Source organism: Hirundo rustica, chromosome 10 (assembly GCF_015227805.2).
Source record: "Hirundo rustica isolate bHirRus1 chromosome 10, bHirRus1.pri.v3, whole genome shotgun sequence".
NCBI lineage: Eukaryota > Metazoa > Chordata > Aves > Passeriformes > Hirundinidae > Hirundo > Hirundo rustica.
Window position 1 is genome coordinate 22,397,433 of NC_053459.1, and position 22,197 is coordinate 22,419,629.

Genomic DNA, 22,197 nt, shown 5'->3' on the forward strand with positions numbered 1-22,197 from the left:
ATACAGCTGCACAGAACAGTGACCTCTGTGCAAAGACTGGTGTCACACATGGCAAACCCCTGACCCATCTCCTGTTCCCTCCCATTCCGACATCTTTCTGCCAAAATACAGATTTATTTATCGCACCGATCCCGGGCCAGTGTCTTGAAAATGGCAGGGGGCAATCTGATGTGCAGCTCTTCTTCTTTTTATCCCAGCAAACCCCTCTGCAGCAGATTTGTCCCTCCACATGTGCCGTGCTCGTGTCCCCGGCACTCGGGCACAAGGGGCTTGACAACTGCAGTCAGGCTCCTTGCAAGGAGAGGCCCCAGGCAGTGCAAACACCACACACCGCCTCATGAAAATTTCAGGACAAATGACAGCTTCTCTGAAGCAGCCATGGGAGCAGCTGCTGCTTAGAACAAAATGGGTTATTTCTCCTTTTTCTCTAATTGTCAGTTGGCGAGTACGCCGTGCCGGCCAACGCTGTAAATATTCTTTTCTCCTCTTCTTTTTAAATAGAAAAAAAAAAAGTTGAACCACAGCCACCATCCTGCAGGTTTCTTGCTGTCCTACAGCTAATAGCTGAAGTATGACACTTCAGCTGCCCTCTGTCTCCTTCCCGCTCGGCTTCCAGAGAGTCAAACAGCAGCCTGAATTTTGCAAAAGACATTGAGTAACTTCTAGGAGCAAAAACCAATAATTGTATATCCATGGTAAGACACGCTGCTTAATGATTCAAAAGATTGTTGCCATGAGGCCGGGGAGAAAATTGGTTCCAATATATAACACTGCGAGTTAACTCAGTGATTCAGTTTATACATAAATCAACGGAAATGTCAACGTGTATCGGAGATAAAACGAACAACGGGCTGACCCTGCTGCTAAACCCACTGTTCCTTCCATCCACTCATTACCAGTGCGTTACTTGAAAATAGTTTTTATTTTCAGTAGTTACTCATGAGTAATTCCGGTGAGAGAGAATCACCAAGATGTGCCATTCTACTCACAGAAGGGCTTGCAGGCAACTGAGTGAAATACTCAGCGTAGGAAGTAAATGTTTAGAAAGGCACCCAGCACCCTTTATATGAGACAATAATTGAAATATTGGAAGGATTTCAGCCAAGTTTTCAAAAAAGGCCTGTAAAATTAGTGTCTGAATAAATATAAATATATATATTCACATACACCGTAATCCTGATTTGGCTGTTAAAAATCCATGCACCATCAAGTCCAGAAATGCTTTTTACTTCATAAAACTGTTAAACTCTTCCAAGAGTTTCACTGCAAGAGAAAAGCAGGTATTTTGACCTCTAATGCCTCTACATTTTGGGTCAGAAACACTACAGACCCTTTTGACAGCCTCAGACTAGATACAGGACTTTAGAATTCAACTTTTCAGGCTGCTCTCTTTGGAAATCTTACGCATCACGATTTCTTCCTTCACAGTAGTTTCTCCATTAATATGGAAACAGTTCTCCAGCTAAAAAGCCCTTTGAATTCTAAGTGGGTTTTCAGTGACCTGGTTCAGTGTTTTACTTGAACCAATTTTCCAGGAGCCGTATCTGGGACATTATTTTAAAGGCACCCTACAAGAACAACGCTACAGCATTCACAAACCCAGCTGCTACAAAGCATGACTTCGGAGATCACAGAGGAATTTTCCATCACTACAAAAGTCCTTCAAGACTACGGGCTGATGTGACAATCACCGAGAGAAACTGTTTCAAAATGCACACACACATTTGTACAACATATTCCTCTCCACTCACAGCTCGGCCAGCCAGAGCGTTGATTAATAACTTTCTTCACAATAAAGAGTCCGGAGTTTCTTACCTAAACAGGACTTTTTGTCTGCAGAAAGAGAATGCCCTGGATGACACTGGCACTTTGCAATTCCTCTCTCATTCTGACAGATTTGTGAGCATCCTCCATTCCCACTTGTGCAGGGGTCTATCACTGAAACCAATTAGAGCACACTGTCAACTGAAAGGTCACTTTTTGCCTGAAAATGGTCTTACTGCCATTGTTACAACTAACAGCGAAGTAGCTGTAAGAGATTAGACTGGGGAAAAAAATGTGACAGCATCTGGTGAGTAAAGCTGCTGTTTTTCTGGATGCTCTTTGTTGCTGGACAACATTTGTCACAGAGCAGCAACGAGGGATTAAACAGCAGGAAACCGAGCTTGTATTACATTGGAAGTAGGACAAAAAAGTACATTTTATTGTTATTTTGCTGTACCTGAACAGATTTCAAGAGTTCTCTAAACAGCAGCAATTAGCACTCCAGTATGTGTGAATCCATAAACACACACAGTGATGGAGTTCACCACAAAACAATGAATATTTAAAAGGCTCTAGAGGAAATAAACGCTGAAGAGCCCCCAAAGACATCTTTCAGTCTATAAACATATGCCATTCATGTTGTACATCAAGGATTTTTCCTCTTCTTGAACAATAACACACCTTTTCAAGGATAAGGTGCTCTAAGTGGCAAGTACTCAAAAAACTTCTGTAAAGTGCCTACAGAAGCCTCCATCTCGAAGATTTCACTGTGTTTTATGGGTTTATTTCTGGAACATGCACCTGCTGGAAGCATACTGCCCGAACAGAGACTTGGCACATCCCAAAATAGACCCACCCTGACTGTTCAGACAGGTCTGACTTGGGTTGAGATCTGACATTCTGCACCAGGATGAGGTTTTGCTCTGGAGCATTCATTACACCAAAATTCTGGTGAACAACGTTGCACAGGTAAGTTTGGAGGACACCTTGAAAATGTGCCCTCTAGAGTTCTGCCTAACTTCAAGTAAAATTTCTTAAAAGCAATACCTGTTTCCTTACAGCTCTAATTCAGCCTCAGCGTTTTACTAATTAGTGCCTGATTTGAGGCAGATGACCAATATTCCTCTCACCTCCAGCATGACATTTTCTATTGCTGCTCTGTATGAGCCAGCTTCTCTCAGAGCCCCAGAGGAAAGTCACCATCAGCTCAACAACACTGGAATCAGGGCTTGAGGAACCCTGGGGAAGGGCTGAACCTGCTCTGGACCTGCCTGCTTTGCTCTTCCACTGGCTACGCAGGAGAAGGAAACAGGAGGGAAAAACCTCTGCTTCATGTGGATTTAAATATGGGGCAGGGCTTTTTTTTTTGTCACTTTTCTGTGCAGGCAAGTAGCATTTTGTGGCACCATTTGGTAAAGGAGGAAGCTGCCACAGAACACCCTCAAACCCCCCTGATGTCACCTCCTGCCATCTCGAGAACGCACAACGCACAAACCGTTCCAGCCCGCGGGGCTGGGTTCGACTTGACAGTACTAAAAAAAAAAAAAAAATTCAAAAAATAAAATAAAACCACAGTTAGGGATGTAGAACTGAAATTGGACTTCTGACACGATAGGTTGCAAATAGGTTTCCAAGGAACAGCAGCACTTCATCGTGCATGACACTTCCAAGGCTGACAACTTGGCTCTGCAGCTCGACAATTTGCGGTCTACAAAGGATTTAGCTCCAAGCAAGAACTCACTCCTTGCTGATATGAAATATTGAGTTATTTGCCGATTCCTTTTCTATTTGGGTAAATTAAACGAAATCACTATCAAACAGCATCTGTTAAACCTGCATATTATGAAGGTTTTCAGAGCAGCTAAAGCTTTAATTTGAGAATGATTACAGCACGGAGTAAAGCTTGTAATGCTCTGTGACATGACAACAGGCAAACAACAAATTACACGGTAGATGTTAGTAAAACACAGTAATTCAAATAAAGGTGGCAGCCTTGGAAATCCTTGGATGAGCTAAGTTTGTGAGGGGGAGATCTTCAGGACATAGGGCAACCCGTGACTGACTCGCTTTCTAGTGGTATGTATGCTCCTGTTGGAAGCAGGTTTCAGGAAAAGCCAAAAATAACTCATTAGTGTTCTTTTTTCACACATTTGCCTCTTGCTGGTTCATTTAATAACTTTAGTAGATAACAGACTCCGTCCTACAAAGCTCTACTCCAAGCTGTTAACCACTATGGTGAAAAATTTACTGGCATGGTTTCATCTCCCAGGTGCCTCAGGACACAGAATCCCAGAATGGTTTGGGTTGGAAGGGGCCTTAAAGCTCATCCAGCTCCACCCCTGCCATAGGCACGGACACCTTCCATTATCCCAGCTTGCTCCAAGCCCCATCCAGCCTGGCCTTGGACACTTCCAGGCATGGGGCAGAACTTCCAGTCCGTCACTGCAAGGCTGTGAACGTCAGGGTCTCCAGTCCTACCTGCCATGACATCTAGAGCACCTAAAGAAAAGAGATTTGGGCCTTATCAAATTAATTTTCTTGTTCACAGCAACCATGACTTCACACTGGAGAAAATATAAAGTGGTAAAGAGCAAAATTGCCAAGGCTGGAGTGTTTCTCTAAGGCTTTCCAGGGCTGTGGGTGCAGTATTAAGTCCCAAGGAGTCTACAGGGATGATTCCACACCTGCACTAACACCTACACCTGCTGTGGCAAACACTCTCATGACACTCTGGTTTCTCCATTCAAACCATGACTCCAGCAGCCAAGCTTTGGTTGAAAAAACCCCAGAAAACCAGCCAGACTCACCTCCTCCCACCTCTTCTACTAAAGTATCTCTGAACTGACAACCCAAATGCATTCATGACCACTTCACCCTCATTTGTTCCTGTAAAAATCTTGTCCATGGGCTCACCTAGCACTTCTCTCTCCCAGGCATTCATTCACTGAGGTATTTATGGGGCAAAAAGCATCCTCCTCAGTCTTCATTTTGCAAGCTGAGCTCTGCTCACAAGACGCATCCTCGTTCCCCCAAGCACAACTGCCCCCGTGGGGAGTGCTGCCCTTCTTTATTCGGACTCCAACACCCCTGAGTCCCCAGGGGTGAGCAGGCACCCAGACAGTGCCCCTCCTGCAGACAAGGCTGACCCTGCCCCTCCCAGGGTTCAGCAATTACAGGCTGGTGACAAACCACTGCCTTTGCTGAGTGCCTAACTCTCCTCAGCCCCACCACGTGATGGGGGTGAACAGTGGTGGCAAAACCTCCCCTGTCAGGGGTCCCAGCTGAGACAGAGCATGGAGTGGTCCAGGGAAGCCTGAACTGTGCCGTGACCACTCCAGGACAACTCCCAGCCCGCCTGGCATGGGCACAGTCAGACCCCTCTGACCCAACCTGTGTCCCACCACTCCATAAACCCACCCAGAACGTCCTGTGCAGGCTCTGCACAGCCAGCTGTGTCCCAAACACTTCTTGAAATGTTTGGAAAAGGGATGGAGAACAGCGCAGGAAGGTCTCTGACACCCCCTTCTCCCCCTTTCTGGCTCTTTCTGACAATCTCAGGGACAAAACGTGGCCACCCCGTGAGGGACAGAGAGGCCACCAGGCTGTGGGTGCTCCCTGAGGTGCAGCCCGCACAGAGGACGGGATTTTGGGGAGGCCCAAAGCGAAGGGATGAGCTCTCTGCACCCAGCAGGAGCCGGGAGCCATGAGAACAGCAGGATTTACTTACACTTATCCACAGCGTATAAAATCCCCGAGCAGAAGAGAAGCCATATGGAAACGGTTTTGTGACAGGAATTTCAGCTCAATAAATCCATAAATTTGGCCCTATCTTTTTCTCTGGCGTGCTCAAGGGTGTGTGTGTGTGTGCTTGTGTTGGGGAGAAGGGGGGCTGCCTTCAAAGCTGATGAATATGTTAAGATATACAAGAAAAGAAAAGCAACAATCAAACCCGAAGGTAGCATTGCTGTGCTGCTTGAGAGAGTGCTTAGAAACCTGAAGGGGAGGATGAATGAATCAGACTGTGATAAGCCAAAAGGAGATAAAGAGAAGCCCTTCTGCAGAATAAAACATGTAATGCAGGCCAGCTCTGTATACAACCTGATGAGCAATAAAATGCTAGAATTAGATCAGGATTAAGTTCCCAACCTATGTCATCACCATCACCGTGCAAGGAACGGCCAGGGACAAGGACAAAATCTTGTTCAAAGTTGTTATTCAAAGTGAACTGCACACCTCAAACATCTTTTATTTTAAAATCCTGTTTATAAACAATTCCTAAAGCTGGTTTTGGCACGCAGGAGGAATAGGAGTGGACACAGTGACCCAAAACACCACCCTGGGGTCTTTTAAATTGCCTTTACCATGTGTTTTCGGGCAGGTAGCACGGGACTCACCTTCACAGGATTTGGCATCTGTCTTCAGCTGGTAGCCCGGCTGGCACTGGCACTTGTAGTGGTCCTCACTGAGCTGAACACAGTCCTGCTCACAGCCCCCGTTGTTAATGCTGCAGGAATTGACAGCTGGAGCCAAGGAAGCAGTGAAGGAATGCACGTCAACAACCTGGGAGAACTTATCTCCTATTTTAAATACACAAATGACAGCAAACCCCGGCAAAACTCGCTGAACAGCTTTCACAAATGCACCTGTCCCCACCCCTGAGTGACTGCCCTCCCTTGTGCTCATGAAGCTGGGCTGACACAGCGTCCCACAGCAGGGAAATCCTGATCCCAGGGAGAGGCAGGTGAGATCTAAGGGCTGTGATGCTGACTGAAGCACAGCACCCTTTGATCTGACAGCACCAAAGCGCTGCCAATCCACCGAGGCAAGGAGGGGAAAAAAGAACAGCCCTGCTGGCACTTGCCCATTGATTACCTTTTTCTCTCCTTGCTTTCACTGATTAAAAATAGTAATTGTCTTTCAGGGTGATTTCCTCAGCCTCATAAATTAAAAAAAAAATCAAATGACAGAAGCCACGAGCTCTGCAGAACAGGCTCACACAGCAAACCACAGGAAGAGAGTCCTCTGAGCATCTTTAAAGAGGCTGCTTCTTTCACCCAAGCAAATTAATATTCTTTTTTGTTCAACACATATCCCTGGCCTCTGGAGAAACATTTCTCCTCCTGACAAAACATGTTAACACACACCCACACCTATTCACACGCTGCATGTAAAAATAAGAGTGATGGTTTGACACTGCTATTGTGCTGTGCAGATGGAAGTGTGTGTGCATGGCTGCATCGAGAGAGATTTCCACAGCAGGGATGTAGAATGGAGAGATTTAAATTAGATATTAGGAAAGAACTCTTGACTCTCAGGGTGGGAGGGTGGTGAGGCCTTGGCACAGGTTGCCCAGAGCAGCTGTGGTTAGCCCTGGATCCCCAGAAGTGCCCAAATCCAGGCTGGATGGGGCTTGGAGCAGCCTGGGACAATGGAAGGTGTCCCTGCCCATGGCAGGAGTGGGACTGGATAGGCTTTAAGGTCCCTTCCAACCCAAACCGTTCTAGGATTCTGTTCTCTGTGAGCAGCTGGAAAGACTGATTGGTCCTCCATGAAATGCACCAAACTCTGAACCCAATGAAGTCAGCAAAGAGCCTTGATATATTTTTTCTAATATTTATTTTAGCAATATTCATATTTCTTCATTTATCTGTAACAGACATTAGTAAATGCTAGCTGCAAAACCTGCTACAGGATTCGTTTCACCCTATGCCACCAATTAGCAAACACTGAGTTTGTGCAGTCAAGTATGTGTTAAAAAGGTGAAAAGAAAAGCAAATTTTTACATTCTCCTGGCTGCACACACAGCAGGAGGCTGGAGGCACCTCACTGCACAGAAAGCTGACCCTGGCTCTCCACCTGTGCCCACCAACCTTCTGCCCTTGGCAGGGACAGAACTTGAAAGCAGCACAGCAGACTCATGCATGCACAGCAGACAGCAGACCCCAGACACTCCGAGCTTCCAGCTCCCTGCACATTTGTATCCAAAGACCTGTTTTTCAGCAAGAATATTCAAATAAGATGAAAATATTTCAGAAGACGAAAAACATCTTAAATCCAAGTGACAGAATATACATGCTGGCTTTCAAAAGTGCCATTTTCTCCCTCCATTCCTGGGCACGAGCCAATTTGGATGCAAGGGGAGATGAGCAGCAACCTGTGGTGACGAGAGTTTTGGAGGGTTTGAAGGTGGGAGGGGACAGGTGTGAAACCCTGAGCTGGAGGCACCGTGCATCCCAATTTGGTGGGTGGCTCTGCCAATGGCCAGGGGTTGCTCTGGAGCAGCCAGGGCAGGTTTGTCACGGCTGCTGCTGAGGCACCACGCTGGATCCACGAGAGGAGGTGCCAGACTGAAGGAGAAGAGCCTCCAGGGGCAGGACAGGATGGATTGTGGTGCCAGACTGAAGGAGGAGAGCCTCCAAGGGCAGGACAGGATGGATTGTGGTGCCAGACTGAAGGAGAAGAGCCTCCAGGGGCAGGACAGGACGGATCGTGGTGCCAGACTGAAGGAGGAGAGCCTCCAGGGGCAGGACAGGACGGATTGCGCTCGTGGCTGCCAGGCGCCAGCAACACGTCCCTGATCAGAGAAAGGGATCTTGGCACCTCATGGGTCTGACTCCATCTGTCACTAAGGGGCTCATGGCTGGAGGTCTGAGCACCTCCACAGGCAGAAATGTAGCCTGACATTCACTTTCAAAGATTTCCTCTCAAAATTTGGCAGAAACCCAGCCCTGGTGTGGATTCCGGACAGGCAGGGGGTGATGCCAGGTGATGCCAAGAGAGGGAGGGGACATCTGGGAAGGGGGAGAGACACCAGGTGAGAAACATAAGGATCACAGAATCACAGAATGGTTTGGGTTCATCTTAAAAATCATCTCATTCCACCCTCTGCCATGGCAGGGACACTGTCCCAGGCTGCTCCAAGCCCCAGTGTCCAACCTGGCCTTGGACAGATCCAGGGGCAGCCACAGCTGCTCTGGGCACCCTGTGCCAGGGCCTGCCCACTCTCACAGGGAACAATTCCTTCCTAATATCCAATCTAACCCTGCTTTCTGTCAATTCAAAGCCTTTCTGCCTTGTCCACTCACAACGTGTTTTTGTAAAAAGCCCCTCTCCAGATCTCTTGTAGGCCCCTGATCTGATAACAGCTAAGAAATACACATTTCTCAACCCATTATTTTTTATAATAAAGGCGATATTTTACAAAGAGCTGGGTCTGAAGCCATGGTTAGATACATGCACAGCAACCATGGGGTTACAACATGCAATCTCTTCCAACCTATGTTTTCCATCACCTTAAATACAACCTTGGCAATGATGAGAAACGTAACTTCAGCTGTACAGGGTTTATATTTATGTTGGGAATCATGGATTGTAAAGCTGTAGAGATATTTTCTTTGTTGCTTTCTCTATTAAGAGCCTTAGTGTGCTAAAATCTCCATTAAAAAAACCCTGCACCTCAACAGCTTCCCCACATAAAGCAGCCATCAAAGGTAACAGCTGGCACCGGAGATGAATCAGAGTCCAGTGGCTGTGCCCTGCTTTCACTTCCAGGAGCTCAAACAGGAATAAATTCCACTGAAGACAATGAATCTACAACAAACCAAGCCCACAGCCCGATGCTACAATAAACGTGTTCTTTCTGAGTTTCAGCTTTTCCCATACCAGCTGGTTCAACTCCAGTGAAGTCAAACTCCTTGCATTAACGTAATCGAGGCATTACAAAAAAAAACAAACAAAAAAATTGGAGAGGGATGCAGTGAATATTTGGTCTGGCACGCGCATTCATAAATTAACGCTGAGCAAAATTTGTGGGACTGAAAAGCTGAAGGAAGAAAAGGAGCGCTGAAAGAGATGGGACTTTATCAGGGCACAAAGTATTGGATAAAACCAAAGGATTCAGGAATTGAGTAGTTAACTTTCACACGCTGCTCATCACTGAACAAGGCAACCCACTGTGGAGTTTCCTTGGGTCTGAGCAGAGTATGAGTGGAGTACTCTGCCTTAGGGTATGGGCAGAAGTTTCCAGAGAGAGCAGGGAGAATGGCAAAAGCAGATTTCCTCTCTCCACGTATTTTAAGGCTCATACTGGAGCGGTTGAGCACCAGCAATTAGTCAGGATCCCAAACACCCTGTAATGAGGTGGCAAGAGGACTGGAAAACTTGGGATAGAAGTTCAGTAATATTCCATGAATAATCACATCCCAGGTTTTTGAGTCCTCAGATGTAGGCTGAATATCTTTTAAGATGATAGATCCACTTCTTTATGTATGGGAGATTTCCAAGCCATCCAGGCTGCAAAATCTGCTTCCCCTCAAATGATTTTGGCACTTTTGTTCCCACAAACACAAGGCTGCCAAAAAAGAAAAGGAAGACGTGGAAAGAATGAACGTAACAGCAATCTGGGCTGGGCTCCTCTGAAAAGCCTGTCCAAAGGGACTCTTGTTTCTTATTTCTGCAGCTGAGATAATCACCTTCCATAAACAGCTCAGTGCCAGAACGTGGTCCCTTCTCATTCTCAGCATGCAGGAGAGATCGTTACGTCCTCTGAAGTACCCATGGAAGAAATACCACTGCTAATCCAAGCCTGTTTGAAATGCTGGATGTTCTGCTCAGCTGCACTAGGTCAAAGGAGAGCTGCATTAGAGGTTTGCTTCTCATCAGATGAGCGATGAAAGCTGAATGTACAACCTGGTGCTGCACAAGGGGCAAACTCTCCATCCCCAACCAGCAGCTACTGCCCAAATCCTGATCCGTGTGAAATGCCTCTCCCCGTCCTCATCAATTAGTAACTGTCTTGTTCTCCAATGCATGAGAGCTTATTATATCCATTTATTTTGGTGTCTTGTCTAAACAGCTGGAACAGGGCTCAATATCCTCCCTCAGTATCGTGTACATCCGTTATCATGATAGCAGGGCTCTCTGAAACTCCTGTCTCTCATTTTAGGATTTTTTTTTTGTTTCTCCTTGATAACTTCTGAGATACTCCAAAACAAAGCTGATCACTTTGAGAACATTTCTTGATAACATTAACATTTACGACATGAAAACTTGTTCTCTGCTATTTTTCACAGCTCAGACAAAGCTAAACTGAGCTTTTTGATTATCTGAGGCAAGAGGAAACCTAACTATTTTACATTCACAGAAAGTTTTACATATAACAAGTAAATTAATTTAATTGCCATTAACACCTACCTTTTGCCTTTATCACACAGCTCTCTTTCTCTTTTTCCTCCACAAAGTCCCTTTAGTCCCCTTTTGGTATAAAACTCCCTCTCCACTAAAAATGAAACTATTCAGAGGGAGTAATGTAGCTCAAACAACACATCTTTCACTTCTGGGTCTTCCCTAGTTAGATCTGATCTGACCAAGACTAATTTCTCTTTTAATTCACAGAAAACCACAGTTGCTTCTAGTTAATTATGAACCACTCTGCTTTCACATTATTTTTTTCCTCTCACTATAATGTTTCCTTGTCCAGTCCTTCACCAGCTAAGATAATCAGGAAAAGACTGAGAATTCATCACATTTTTAACTGCAGTTAATTACCAAAACACTGAAAGCCTCTGTATGTGATAAACCCAAAAAACCCTAAAAGGGTTTTAAAATTTTAAAATATTAAAAAAAAAAAAAAGAATCCATTATTCCCACAGCTTGAACACTGGTACCCCCTGTGTCCTGATTGCATCAGCAAAAGCGTTGCTGTGATAGTACCAGGAATGACTGATGACACCTCTGGCTGAAGTTAAGCACAACCAAGGGACTTTGTGCAGGAACTGAGACAATGCCCAAACTGTGAGTGAACTTATTCTGCAGATGTGGTCTGATTGTACTTGACTGTTCTTCCCATATTACTTCAAATCATGTTTAAAAATTTAAACAAAAGGTGCCCTTTTCCTCTTCCCAGATGAAAGAACATTTTAATCCTTTCTGCAGAACTCAAAAATTCGACTTTTGTACCGATTTAAATGCAATACAAGCACTGTGTATTTCATATTACTGCTTTTAACAACACGCAGAATTAATTCTGGCATGCCTTGTTTCAGGCTTTAGAGTCCAGCCTAAGAAACAGAGGTTTATTTCTAATGGCAGAGCTGCTGATCCTCTCCACACAAACACTGTGGCAATGTCTCATGGCTGAGCTCCATGGTGCTCCCACTGACACGAGCACACGCAGGGTAACTCCACCCTGTAAATCACAACCATTTAGCTTGGAAACAACCTCTAAAATCCCAGGGCACTGCTGGAACATGCAGGGAGATGTGCCACAAAGAAAAAGCACTCAGAACACAAAAAATGTTGTCATTTGAAACAAAGACCCCCCCAAGCTACTTAATGCCTACGGCAAAAGAATTTTGACCGACATGAGACAGCATCAAAAAAAACCAAACAAGCAACAAAACAAAAAAAAGAGCAAGTGTGGCAACACCCAAATCCTCACAGGCTGCTTGAAGCAGAATGGGTAAGGATATTTAGTCAGAACTCAGGCTGGAGCAGTCTAGAAACCCTTTGCACTTAGAGAGAACCCAGAGCTGGAGGGACGCGGAGCGGTTCCTTACCGATGCAGGTGCGCCCGTCGGCGTGGAGCCGAAATCCCGCCCGGCACTGGCACTGGAAGGAGCCGTGGGTGTTGGCACAGCCCTGCTGGCAGCCCCCGTTCAGCACCTCACACTCATCCACGTCTGCAGAAGGAAGGGAGATGGTGAGGGAGGGTTACGAGGGAGCCCAGCACAGACGGAGCCGGGTTTTTCCTGCGAGCCTCATCCGTGATGCAGCCAGGGTGCTTGGGCTGGGTTGCTGTTTACTACATTTTGGCAGCAAAGAAAAGTGGGATTTTATGGTGTTTTTCCAAATTCCTGCAGGCACTGCCTCTGTAGTGTCTCCTTCTGAAGTCCTTGTTAATTAGAGTGATTTGTGATGTGCTCTTTCATTGAGGCCAAGAGAAAAATACAGGGGAAGAATTAGGGTTAGATAACACAGCTGAGCCTGTAGGAACTGCTGGTCAGACCTTTGGCTTTTATAGAAACTTGTTGTATGAAGATTTCCTTTTGCATCAGGCCTTTAACGCTACTTGTTCTTGGGGGTACAGGCAGGCAAAACTGACATAAACAGAAAACAAACACATTCTCCATCACCATTACATTTTCAACCATGGAAAGCACAGAGAGCTTAAAGAGAAAATTTTACAAGAGTGAGGAATTTGTGCTACATTTTTCTGTGTCTCTTGCCAAAGAATCACAGAATGGTTTGGGGGTTGGATGGGACCCCAAAGCTCATCTCATTCCTACCTCCTGGCCATGTGCAGGAGCACCTTCCACTAGTTCAGGTTGCTCCAAGCTTCATCCAGCCTGGCCTGGGACACTTCCAGGGAGGAGGAAAACCATCGTGCCTTGTTCTTCCTTGTGTTCACCTAAACTGCCCATAGCACCCTCTCAGGTGACCTCCCAGAAAAGTGCTGGGAGCTCCTGCTGATACCTTTTCCAAAGCTAACATCATTCCATGTTTCAGGGGACTTTGGAGGATTACATTTGGTCAAATGAAGAGGGGAAACAAGCACTAAACCATTTGGAGAGCACTGCTATAAAGTTTCATCTGAAAATGATGGACAATGATGGACAAAGATCAAGAAGAGTTTAAGTAAACAGGTGAAGGTCTAAGACAGAATCATAAAGCTGAATTTCCAGAAGTACCACATAAGCAGGTTTTGCACCTCTTCAGCAACGCTGGGCTACTGTAAATAGCATTTGACTGACATGTTGACACCACTACCTTAAAAATCAACACAGGGGTCATTGGAAATAAGGGTCAATTAGTCCATTCCCTGAAAAAAATTCCCCTGGCAGATGTTTGCCTAGATTTGGTCTGTCCTTTCCTTAGCAGTCCCCAGGGATAGCAACTCCACCTTCCACCATCTCCCCCAGGGGCGATGCTGGTCCCAAATTATCCCAAATGCCAAAGGTTATTTTCTTCCCCAAGCCAAGCCCCCCTCCTGCAGCAGACATCTCTGAAGAACCCCCCTTTCAACACTGAAGCCTCCTGCTGATTTAATTGCTCTTTAGACCACGTTTTGAAGTCATCTAATGGGAGGCAAGTCCACAACTGCTCCTGTGGGGAAGCGAGTCCACGGTGAAGGAATTTCCCCTCCACACTGCACTTGAGCAACAAGGGGTCTGGCTTTCATATCTTTGCTGCGGTTGTATCTGTTTTGCATTTAACTTCCATGGTTTACATATTTTTTAATGCTTTTATGTTTATTCCATTTTATAAAATCTAATCAGAATTACCCGAAAGAGGAAGTTTTAAAGAAGACTTGGAAATGCACAACATCCCGCTCCTGAGGAAATGCATTTATGAAGTTAGATTTTAATACTTCACATGCGAATTTCCCTCACCTAAAATGAAGTCCTGGTGTTGACTGGTGTTTAAATTCAGACCATTTGCTAACATGCACCGCTTTTTGATCTTCCTGCTGTATTTGCTGTTTTATTAGACTGTATACTACATACATGTCCTACTGCCCAGAGACATCTGGAATATGCTGGTTTTTTTAAACAGAAATTTTGCTTTTTAAAATGTAAACAGTAAACAGAAAATGTTATTCACCTTGTTGGATTCCATACCACTGAGTACCAGACTGCTGAAAAATGCCAGGACGAAATCAAACCCAGGGAACTCTTTGGATGGCGTGTCAGAGAAATAAAATAAGCAAAAAGACTCAGAAAAACAGAACAAGGAAGCAGCTGAACCACACAGCACACCACATTCTAGTATTTACACCTCAATAAACTCAAACACTGGGAGCTTCAACATTTTAATTTTATAGGCTGCGATCAGCTGGAGAATTTCTCTCATATACCAAACACAGTTTTAAGTTCAGATATTGGCACTTAGGAAAGGAGGAAAAATGGCCCAGCTAATAAAAACGAGCCGGGAGTTAGTGATATTTGTTAGTCTCCATTTGGAGATTTAAAGGAGTGACTTGGTTTATGGGGGAGCTCTGCACCCAGCAGCAGCTCTTCCCCCAGTGGCATTCCCCTCATGCTGGCACATCCCAGAGGGCCATAAAGCAGTGACACTGCTGAAAAGCAACACAATTGAACACAAAATAAAGGATCCTGAACCATTTTAGTGTACACGAGCCAGCCCCAGCCTGAGACTCCCCGCAGCAAGCGGAGGCGAGACCCAGGAGCTGAAAACGCAGCTCCACGACGCCACATCAGCAGCAAATCTGATGACAGATGATCCCTCCCAGCCCCAGACTTCCTCTGCAAGATCAATATTTTAAGGATTATATGCTGAAAGATTCCTTCACATCCTACAGATAAAATCAAGAGAAATGCAAGGCGCAGTCGCCTTTCCACGTCTCCTCCATCTCAAGGCCAGGAAGCAGCTTCGCCCCCAGTTACAGCAGAAAAATTCCCTAATTATTTTGTCTGGGGGAGCAGTCTGCAAACCAGACACTGATCTAAATGCCTGAACTGCATCTGAAAGTTTTAAAAGTCTAAACCATTTGGACTTTCACGTTCCAATTGCTGTACCAGTAAAGGACACATAAAGGACACAGAGCAGCAAAGCAGCAATCTCTGCTGTTGTAGATACACAAGCGGTGATAATTTTTTCTACTCGGGAATAGCAACAGAAAGATGAAATTATTCTAGAATAGCAGATGTATAGAAATATTTAAAAGTATTCTTGAAAAATAAAGCCCTTCCCTTGCAATTCTAGAACATCACAGGATTATGGAAGATCGTATCTGTATCTGTGATTAAATTTGGATTAGTTTCCAGCGCAGATCAAACTGAAACACCTTCCTGCTCGACTTTCTATAGTTACAACTTAGGATGCTTATCTGAATAACCTGAATTTCAAGCCACTTACGGCTTGCTTATCACAAGTCAGACTGTGATGAAAGCAACTGCATCCCCACAAGACAGAGAGAGAGCAATCCATGGAGGCAAGAGGGAAAATGAGAGCTGTGTGCTGTCCCTGGGCTGCCTTGCCAAGGAGATTACACTGCTGGGCGAACAAAGCAGAGGTGGTGTGTGGATATTCTCCTTCTCACCTTCAGAAGATTTCAGCGATGCTTCACAAAGGGATTCCCCACTGAAGGTACCTCCCTGTGTCCTTGTTTATTCACCTTTCATCAGGAATGACCTAACAGTCATGCAAACCAAAGTCTGTGTGCTCCCTGTAAAATATTTTAGCCACCGTGTTACGCATCTTTTTTAGCTCCTCACGCTCCTGAGGGCTGACCCTTCCTCCATCCCAGCACCTCAAGTTCCAAACACAATAAAAGAGGATGTGACACACAAATGCCCAGCCCACTGCCAGCACCGTGCCCTTTCCAAGGGCAGATCCTACAGGTGAAATCCCAGACTGTGAGATCCTCCATATCCCAAGGAGCTTGGTCCCTGATGGATTTGATGAACCACACTGACAAAAGTGCATCTGCCCTGCCCAAAACCTGTTTCAGTAGAGAGCTGTGTGACTGCTTGTTTGGAATTCAGGATCGTCACATCAGCAGCTTCTTTCATAGCATTATTAAAATGCTCAGGCACAGCTATGTTCAATCAGTTCCTCAAAAATACACAGAGAGCAGTGATAAACATGGATAATTAGTGAACCTGCAACCATGGTTTTTATAAAGGAAGAAAGAAAGGAAGATCCTGGCAGATCAATTCTCTACTAACAGAAAGCTTTGCTTTTTAGACCACTTGGAAATGCAAACAAGATACAGAACTGAACTCCAAAAAAAAAGAAAAGCAGAAGGATAACAAGCCTCCGGTTTGAAAATCCCGAATGGAAGAGAGATGATGTGCCAAAGGCACCCCAGGGATTTAAAGTCAGAGTGGAATTAAAAATAATTGCAATGATTACTTATTTAAAACAATCCTGACCAGAAAGAACAAACATGGTCTTGTCTTTGCAGCGCTATCTCAAAATTCAGTAAAATCAGGGTGTGACCCCTCTTTACCCAGGGAGCTCTGTGGGTCACTGGTCCCCACAAAATATTGTGAGGATAAATCAGGAGTGATGGCAATAGAAAAAGAGGGAAGACTGGATTTTAAGTTAAGTACCACAGCAAGAAACCTTAAGTGGCTCTGTCTAAAATTATCACAAGTGGATAAACTGTTCAGCTCCAACACAGATTTGGAAATAAGTTCCAACAATCTGGCTCACCCCTCCCTTGCCCCGACCAGCTCCCCCAGACTCTTCAGCTGCAGATCATTTCGTACATCTGATAAGAAAACTCCAATTGTTTGCTATTTAATGTGATATTTTAAATCAACAAAGATGCATGACAGTGCTTTGCCTTCTGTTATTTGTAACTACACTGTTACCACTCTCTTTTCTATATTCCAAAGGGTGTTTAAACCTCACAAAAGTTACCAAGTGAAAATATCATATGGTCTTTCCCCACTAATTACATGGTAGATTTTGCACATTATTTAGTGTGTTTTTCAATTAAATAAGTTATGTACTCATGGGAAAGAAGGGAAACGGGCTTGGTTCCCAGACATTCTTAAGCTGATCAAAAAAGTCAGAAATTATTCTATAGAAGTAAAACCTAAAATAAGCCCCTGTTATTGCTGTAAGGAGGTAAATTTATAACAGATAAAACTCACAGCTTACTTTAAATCACAGAACTGCTCAAGTCTCAAGCTCAGAAATGTCCAAAATTTGACAAACAGTGTGAATCCCCCCACAAATGCACTTGCTACTAAGCATGACATAATTTGCTCTTGCAGCGTAAGTTTTGAAAAGGCTCTTTCCTCTTTTACTAACACCATAATGATTTTAAGGCTTTGAAACTTTGATTGGAGGGGGTTTGAAGCTTGTTTTGCTAGAAAAATATTTGGCCATCTTTTCCACAATGAAAGAAGTCTTACATTGGTATTGACTCTAGCAAGGAAGTTCAAAGTCTGGTCCAAAACAAAGCCTACAAAAAAAACCCCCAAACAGTTCATATTAATAAAAAAATTATTTCTTTTTCATTGAACCAAACTGAGCAGCAAAGATTGAGAAGAGCAGTTTTGGATGGCTGGGAGGTTTTAAACTGCAAAACTCCTGGTCCAGGGCTTTTCTTTTAATGCTTCACAAAACCCCATAAATATGCTACAAGCTCCTTTGAGTGGTTTTCTAGAACCTGGTGTTAAAACACCTCCACGAAACAGCTTTCAGCATAGATAAATGTGCTCCTGCAGATCCAGCTGGGTCATTCTGAACTGTTAGTGCTCCCAGGCTTTTATTTTTGCTCCTCAGCTATTTGTTCTGCCCTTTGCTGGCCCCGGCCACGGATTAGACGAGCATCCATTGTCTGCTCCAGCTCCCAGCCAGCCAGGTCAGCCCGACTGCTGCAGCTTCCTCACGTTCCTCACTCCCAGGTGTCCCAGAAAAGGGTGCTCCAACAGGATTCATTCATGGAATGGCTTCAGCAAACCAAAAGGAGCACGTCATGGCTGGTAGGAGACTGGTGAAAAGGCAAGGTTAATGATTCCTCACCCGATTCAGCCCCTGCAAACTGATTTCACAACAAAGGAGGTCCCTCATTGGAGCAGACAGTTTTCTACTACATTTCAATCAGCCGGGATTAAGGACAAAACAACTTTCAGCAGCACCCATTTTGCAGGCACAGAAGGAGGCTTTACAAGTTATCTGATTATTTACCTGCCCTGAAAATGTGGAAGGTAAATAATGGCATTAAAGCACCACAGCTTTTGTCCCAGGTTCACTGTCTGTCAGTGCTTCCTCCAGACCTCCACGGAGATTTGGTCCATTGTGGACAGACACCTTCTACCCTGTAGCTGGGACCTTGCCCTACATCTCAGATGTTTTCCCAGGTAGTTTTAAGGACTTCCAGCTGTGCCTAGGCCAGGTTTCACTTCTCTCCTTCAGGTTTCTCTCTCTCTACACAGAAAACACCAAAGGATGGAAACGTGGAACAGCAGAGTCATCAATGGGACGGTTTGTCAGGTAATAAATATTTATGTCCGGATCTGAAAGGAGATGCATCTCCTGATGCCTGTTTTCAGGGGAAAAGGACAGAGGCTTTGCCAAGGTATGGCATTTTTGACAAATGCCTTGGTCAGATGCCTTGCCAAATGCCACAGTATGGCATTTTTGACAGATCCATGGAGCAGGAGTGGCAGGAGCTGCCCCACAGCCTGCTCTGGGGGAGAAGACTTCCGTGAGCACTGCAAGAGACAATCACCCCATCGAGTCTAAGAGACCTGGATTTCATTTCCTGGTCCGTCACTGGCCTTACTGGAGAATAAACATGAATAAATTGCCATGAGATACCATGCAACCCTGTTAGTGGGGGCCACAGGTGACTGGAAAGAACGACATTGACCTGACGAAGATCCTGGTAGTTTGAAGTCATTGCATTTGAACTCGGGATGGGGAGGAACGTGTCAAAGATGCTCTAGGACTTCCTTCCTTTTCTTCTTGCTTCCTTTCTTGCTTTCAAGGTAAGACTGGGACAAGGCAACCACTTAAAGTGGCGACTTGTTCCTCACCAATGCCTGGACTCTGCCGCCACAGTTCATTTCTCAGCTGTCCCCCACGAGTTCTCCTGGACAGAGTGATGTGAAAAGAGAAAATTGGCCAATATTTGTACTGCCTATTTCTGCTTACTCTCCCTGCCTGACGTGCCACTCTCTCATGAGATATTTAACAGTGGTTTAGCTCAATAAACATCCAAGAGCCCCTCATCCACAGCTCTAAATGCAAACCATATGTTGCAGATGAAAACCCTGAAGATTATAATTAGAACTGTCCATTCAATTTAAACAAAGTCAAGAATGAAAACTATTTCAAATTCAATAAACAGGCCATTTCAAAGTGTAGGCACTGTGGAGGACAAGCTTAACAACTTAATTGACAGGTAAAGCTTCATTTCTAATCCTCAATTTGATATCATCTGTAGCCTCAGGAGTCAAAACACATCACTGCTCAGTGCTCAAAATATGCAGAGAAAATGAAAATGTCAGCTGAATGAAAAAAAAAAAAAAAGGAGAAGCATCTGTTTGATAGCTGTGTAAGCCTGTGATATGTAAACTGCTTTGGAGTCAAGCAGCCCTAATTAGAGTTTCAAGGAATTCTTCATTAAATACACACACAGAAAGACATATATATATATATATACACACACACATTTTAAGCAATTATTGAAACCAGACAATTTGCAAGAAAACCAGGCTATAGAATTAAAGCAAGGAACACGGTAATTTCACGGACAGACCTCAAACTGTGATGTTTTCACACAGCCGTGAAGGAATCCATTTTTCCATCTTTTCACAAAGCAGTTCTGTATGTTTTTCTCCACTCTAAGTATTTAAAACAAAAAAAAAGAATGATCCCTTTTGGGGTCTTGGTTTCGTACAGAGCATCTCAGCAAAGGAAAGCCAAAAAGGAAGGGTGATAGGGTTACCAGCCTCCACAGTGGGGTTAGACTAATAGATATTTTGGCAACTGCACCCCCTTGACGTCTCCAAGTCCCATCAACATGAAACCCACACAGATGGACACAAACTCTCAGTGGAGAACTGTGCCAGGATAAGTGAATGACCACATGAAATAACAACAGAGTACAAGCTGAAGAACAACAAACCAAATAAAAGGGTAACTTAGGCTCCTAAAAAAGCATTTACACGCCAAAAAAACCCCTCAGCTTCATTAATGCCACTGTTTCCAGTAGAAAAGAGGTAAATGTACTGGCTGTAAACAGGGAAGTTGGATGGGAATGTTAAAGACAACCATCAAAATTTCAGGTGATTTCTGCTTAGGTGTATCAGCGGCTACTGCGATGCTCCTGCAAGATTTTCTGAAGTGGGGCAGAACAGCAGAGAGAATATTTGTTATGGGTCTATCAATTTTTAAACACAGCTCCTCAGCACAAGCCAGCTGGGCCCTGCTGTGAGGTGGGAGGGTGGCAAAGGAGGAGAGGATCTCTACAAGGAGCTGCACTTAATAAGTGACAGCATGACACAGCCCAAACTCCTCGTGTGGACTCAGATCTGAGCTGTATTAAGGAGGTTTAGATGTTGGGCCATCAGCATCTCCTCTCGGCAGGATATGGCAGTTTGCAAGGGTAGTTATGGAATAAAAAGGGAAATGCCTGATGTGATGGGAACACCTGGATTTTGCTAGCAGCAATATTAATGCACACTTGCTGAGCCCCGTGTCTCTACTGCAGCAGAATGCAGAGGAACGTGTTTTCCACACGCAGCAGGAAAAACATGCACAAGAAAATTATAATCGCGCAAACGCCTTCATAATCTGATGTTTCCATCTTACAGCACATGTAAGATGTGATTTGTGACAAGGCTGGAAATGCAGATGTGATTTGTGACGAGGCTGTGCAGGACCAGTAGAACAGGGAGGGCACAGGCACCATTCAGCCACCAAGCTCCACCTCTGCCACTCTGAAACAGAGACCACAACACATCCTCCTCTCCCCCTGTCACAGCTGGCTCCTGGCATTGCTCCACAATTCATGGGGTGACACTTCAGCGCCACCACAAGCACTGATCCCCCACTGGGGCCATCCCAGCTCCGGGACAATCTAAGACAATAAACTGCCAGCCAGCCAAGGACAGCGTTTTACACAGATTTTCTTGCTCTGCTTCCTTTATGACACAAATCACGTGTGACTCTGCAGAGGTTGTACCAGGAGGAGGGAGAAGTGACAGTAACACATCCGAATCCTATCCATGCCCACTTCCAGAGCTGGATCCTAATCAAGAGGCACACAATGGTTTGGGTGGGCAGGGACCTTGAAGATCAACCAGTTGCAATTCCCTTGCCATGGGCAGGGACACCTTCCACTAGCCCAGGTTGCTCCAAGCCCTGTCCAACCTGACACCGTGAACTCCTCCAGGTATAGGCCATGAGTCCTCTCAGAAACCTGTGCCAGTGCTTCACAATCCTCACAGGGAAGAATTTCTTCTCAGTATCTGATCTAAACCCACCCTCTGTCAGTTTGAAGCCATTTCCCTCTCTTATCACTCCACGCTTTTGTTGACAGTCCCTCTCCACCTGCCTTGCTTCTCAAGCCCCTTTAGGCGTTGGAAGGGGCTCTGAGGTCTCCCCAGACACTTCTCATCTCCAGGCTGAACCACCCCAAATCTCTCACCCTTGTCTTTGTATGAATAATGTCACCACGCATGGAAGAATTTATTTTACTTCCTTTTTTCTTCCTCTTCCTGAGATTAAAATTCCCATCAAATTAATCAGTTGATCGCTCCATTTTTATTAGTTGTTTTTGAACTCCTAGGCTGACACTGAATCCCTTTTGGGACAGGAACTGTTCACAGGGTTCTCAGGTGGGCTTTTCACAGAGCTGGCGTGCAACAACAGCAGGTTTACTTCAAGTTGGTCTTCTAATATATCCCAGCTAAAGCCCTCAGGTGCTCCTGTAATTGAAGTTTGAGT

At 44.9% G+C, this 22,197-nt stretch overlaps 1 protein-coding gene across 1 annotated transcript in view; it reads right to left on the bottom strand.

The window, feature by feature from the left end:
* The window catches only part of LOC120757001 (multiple epidermal growth factor-like domains protein 6), a 187,653-nt gene that overhangs the window by 56,718 nt on the left and 108,738 nt on the right, over window positions 1–22,197 (bottom strand). The window contains exons 6-7 of the mRNA XM_058421901.1: window positions 12,321–12,443; window positions 6,159–6,284 (exon numbers count right to left, since the gene is read on the bottom strand). Of these exons, the coding sequence (XP_058277884.1) occupies window positions 6,159–6,284; window positions 12,321–12,443 (249 nt within the window). The remainder of the gene's footprint in view (window positions 1–6,158; window positions 6,285–12,320; window positions 12,444–22,197) is intronic.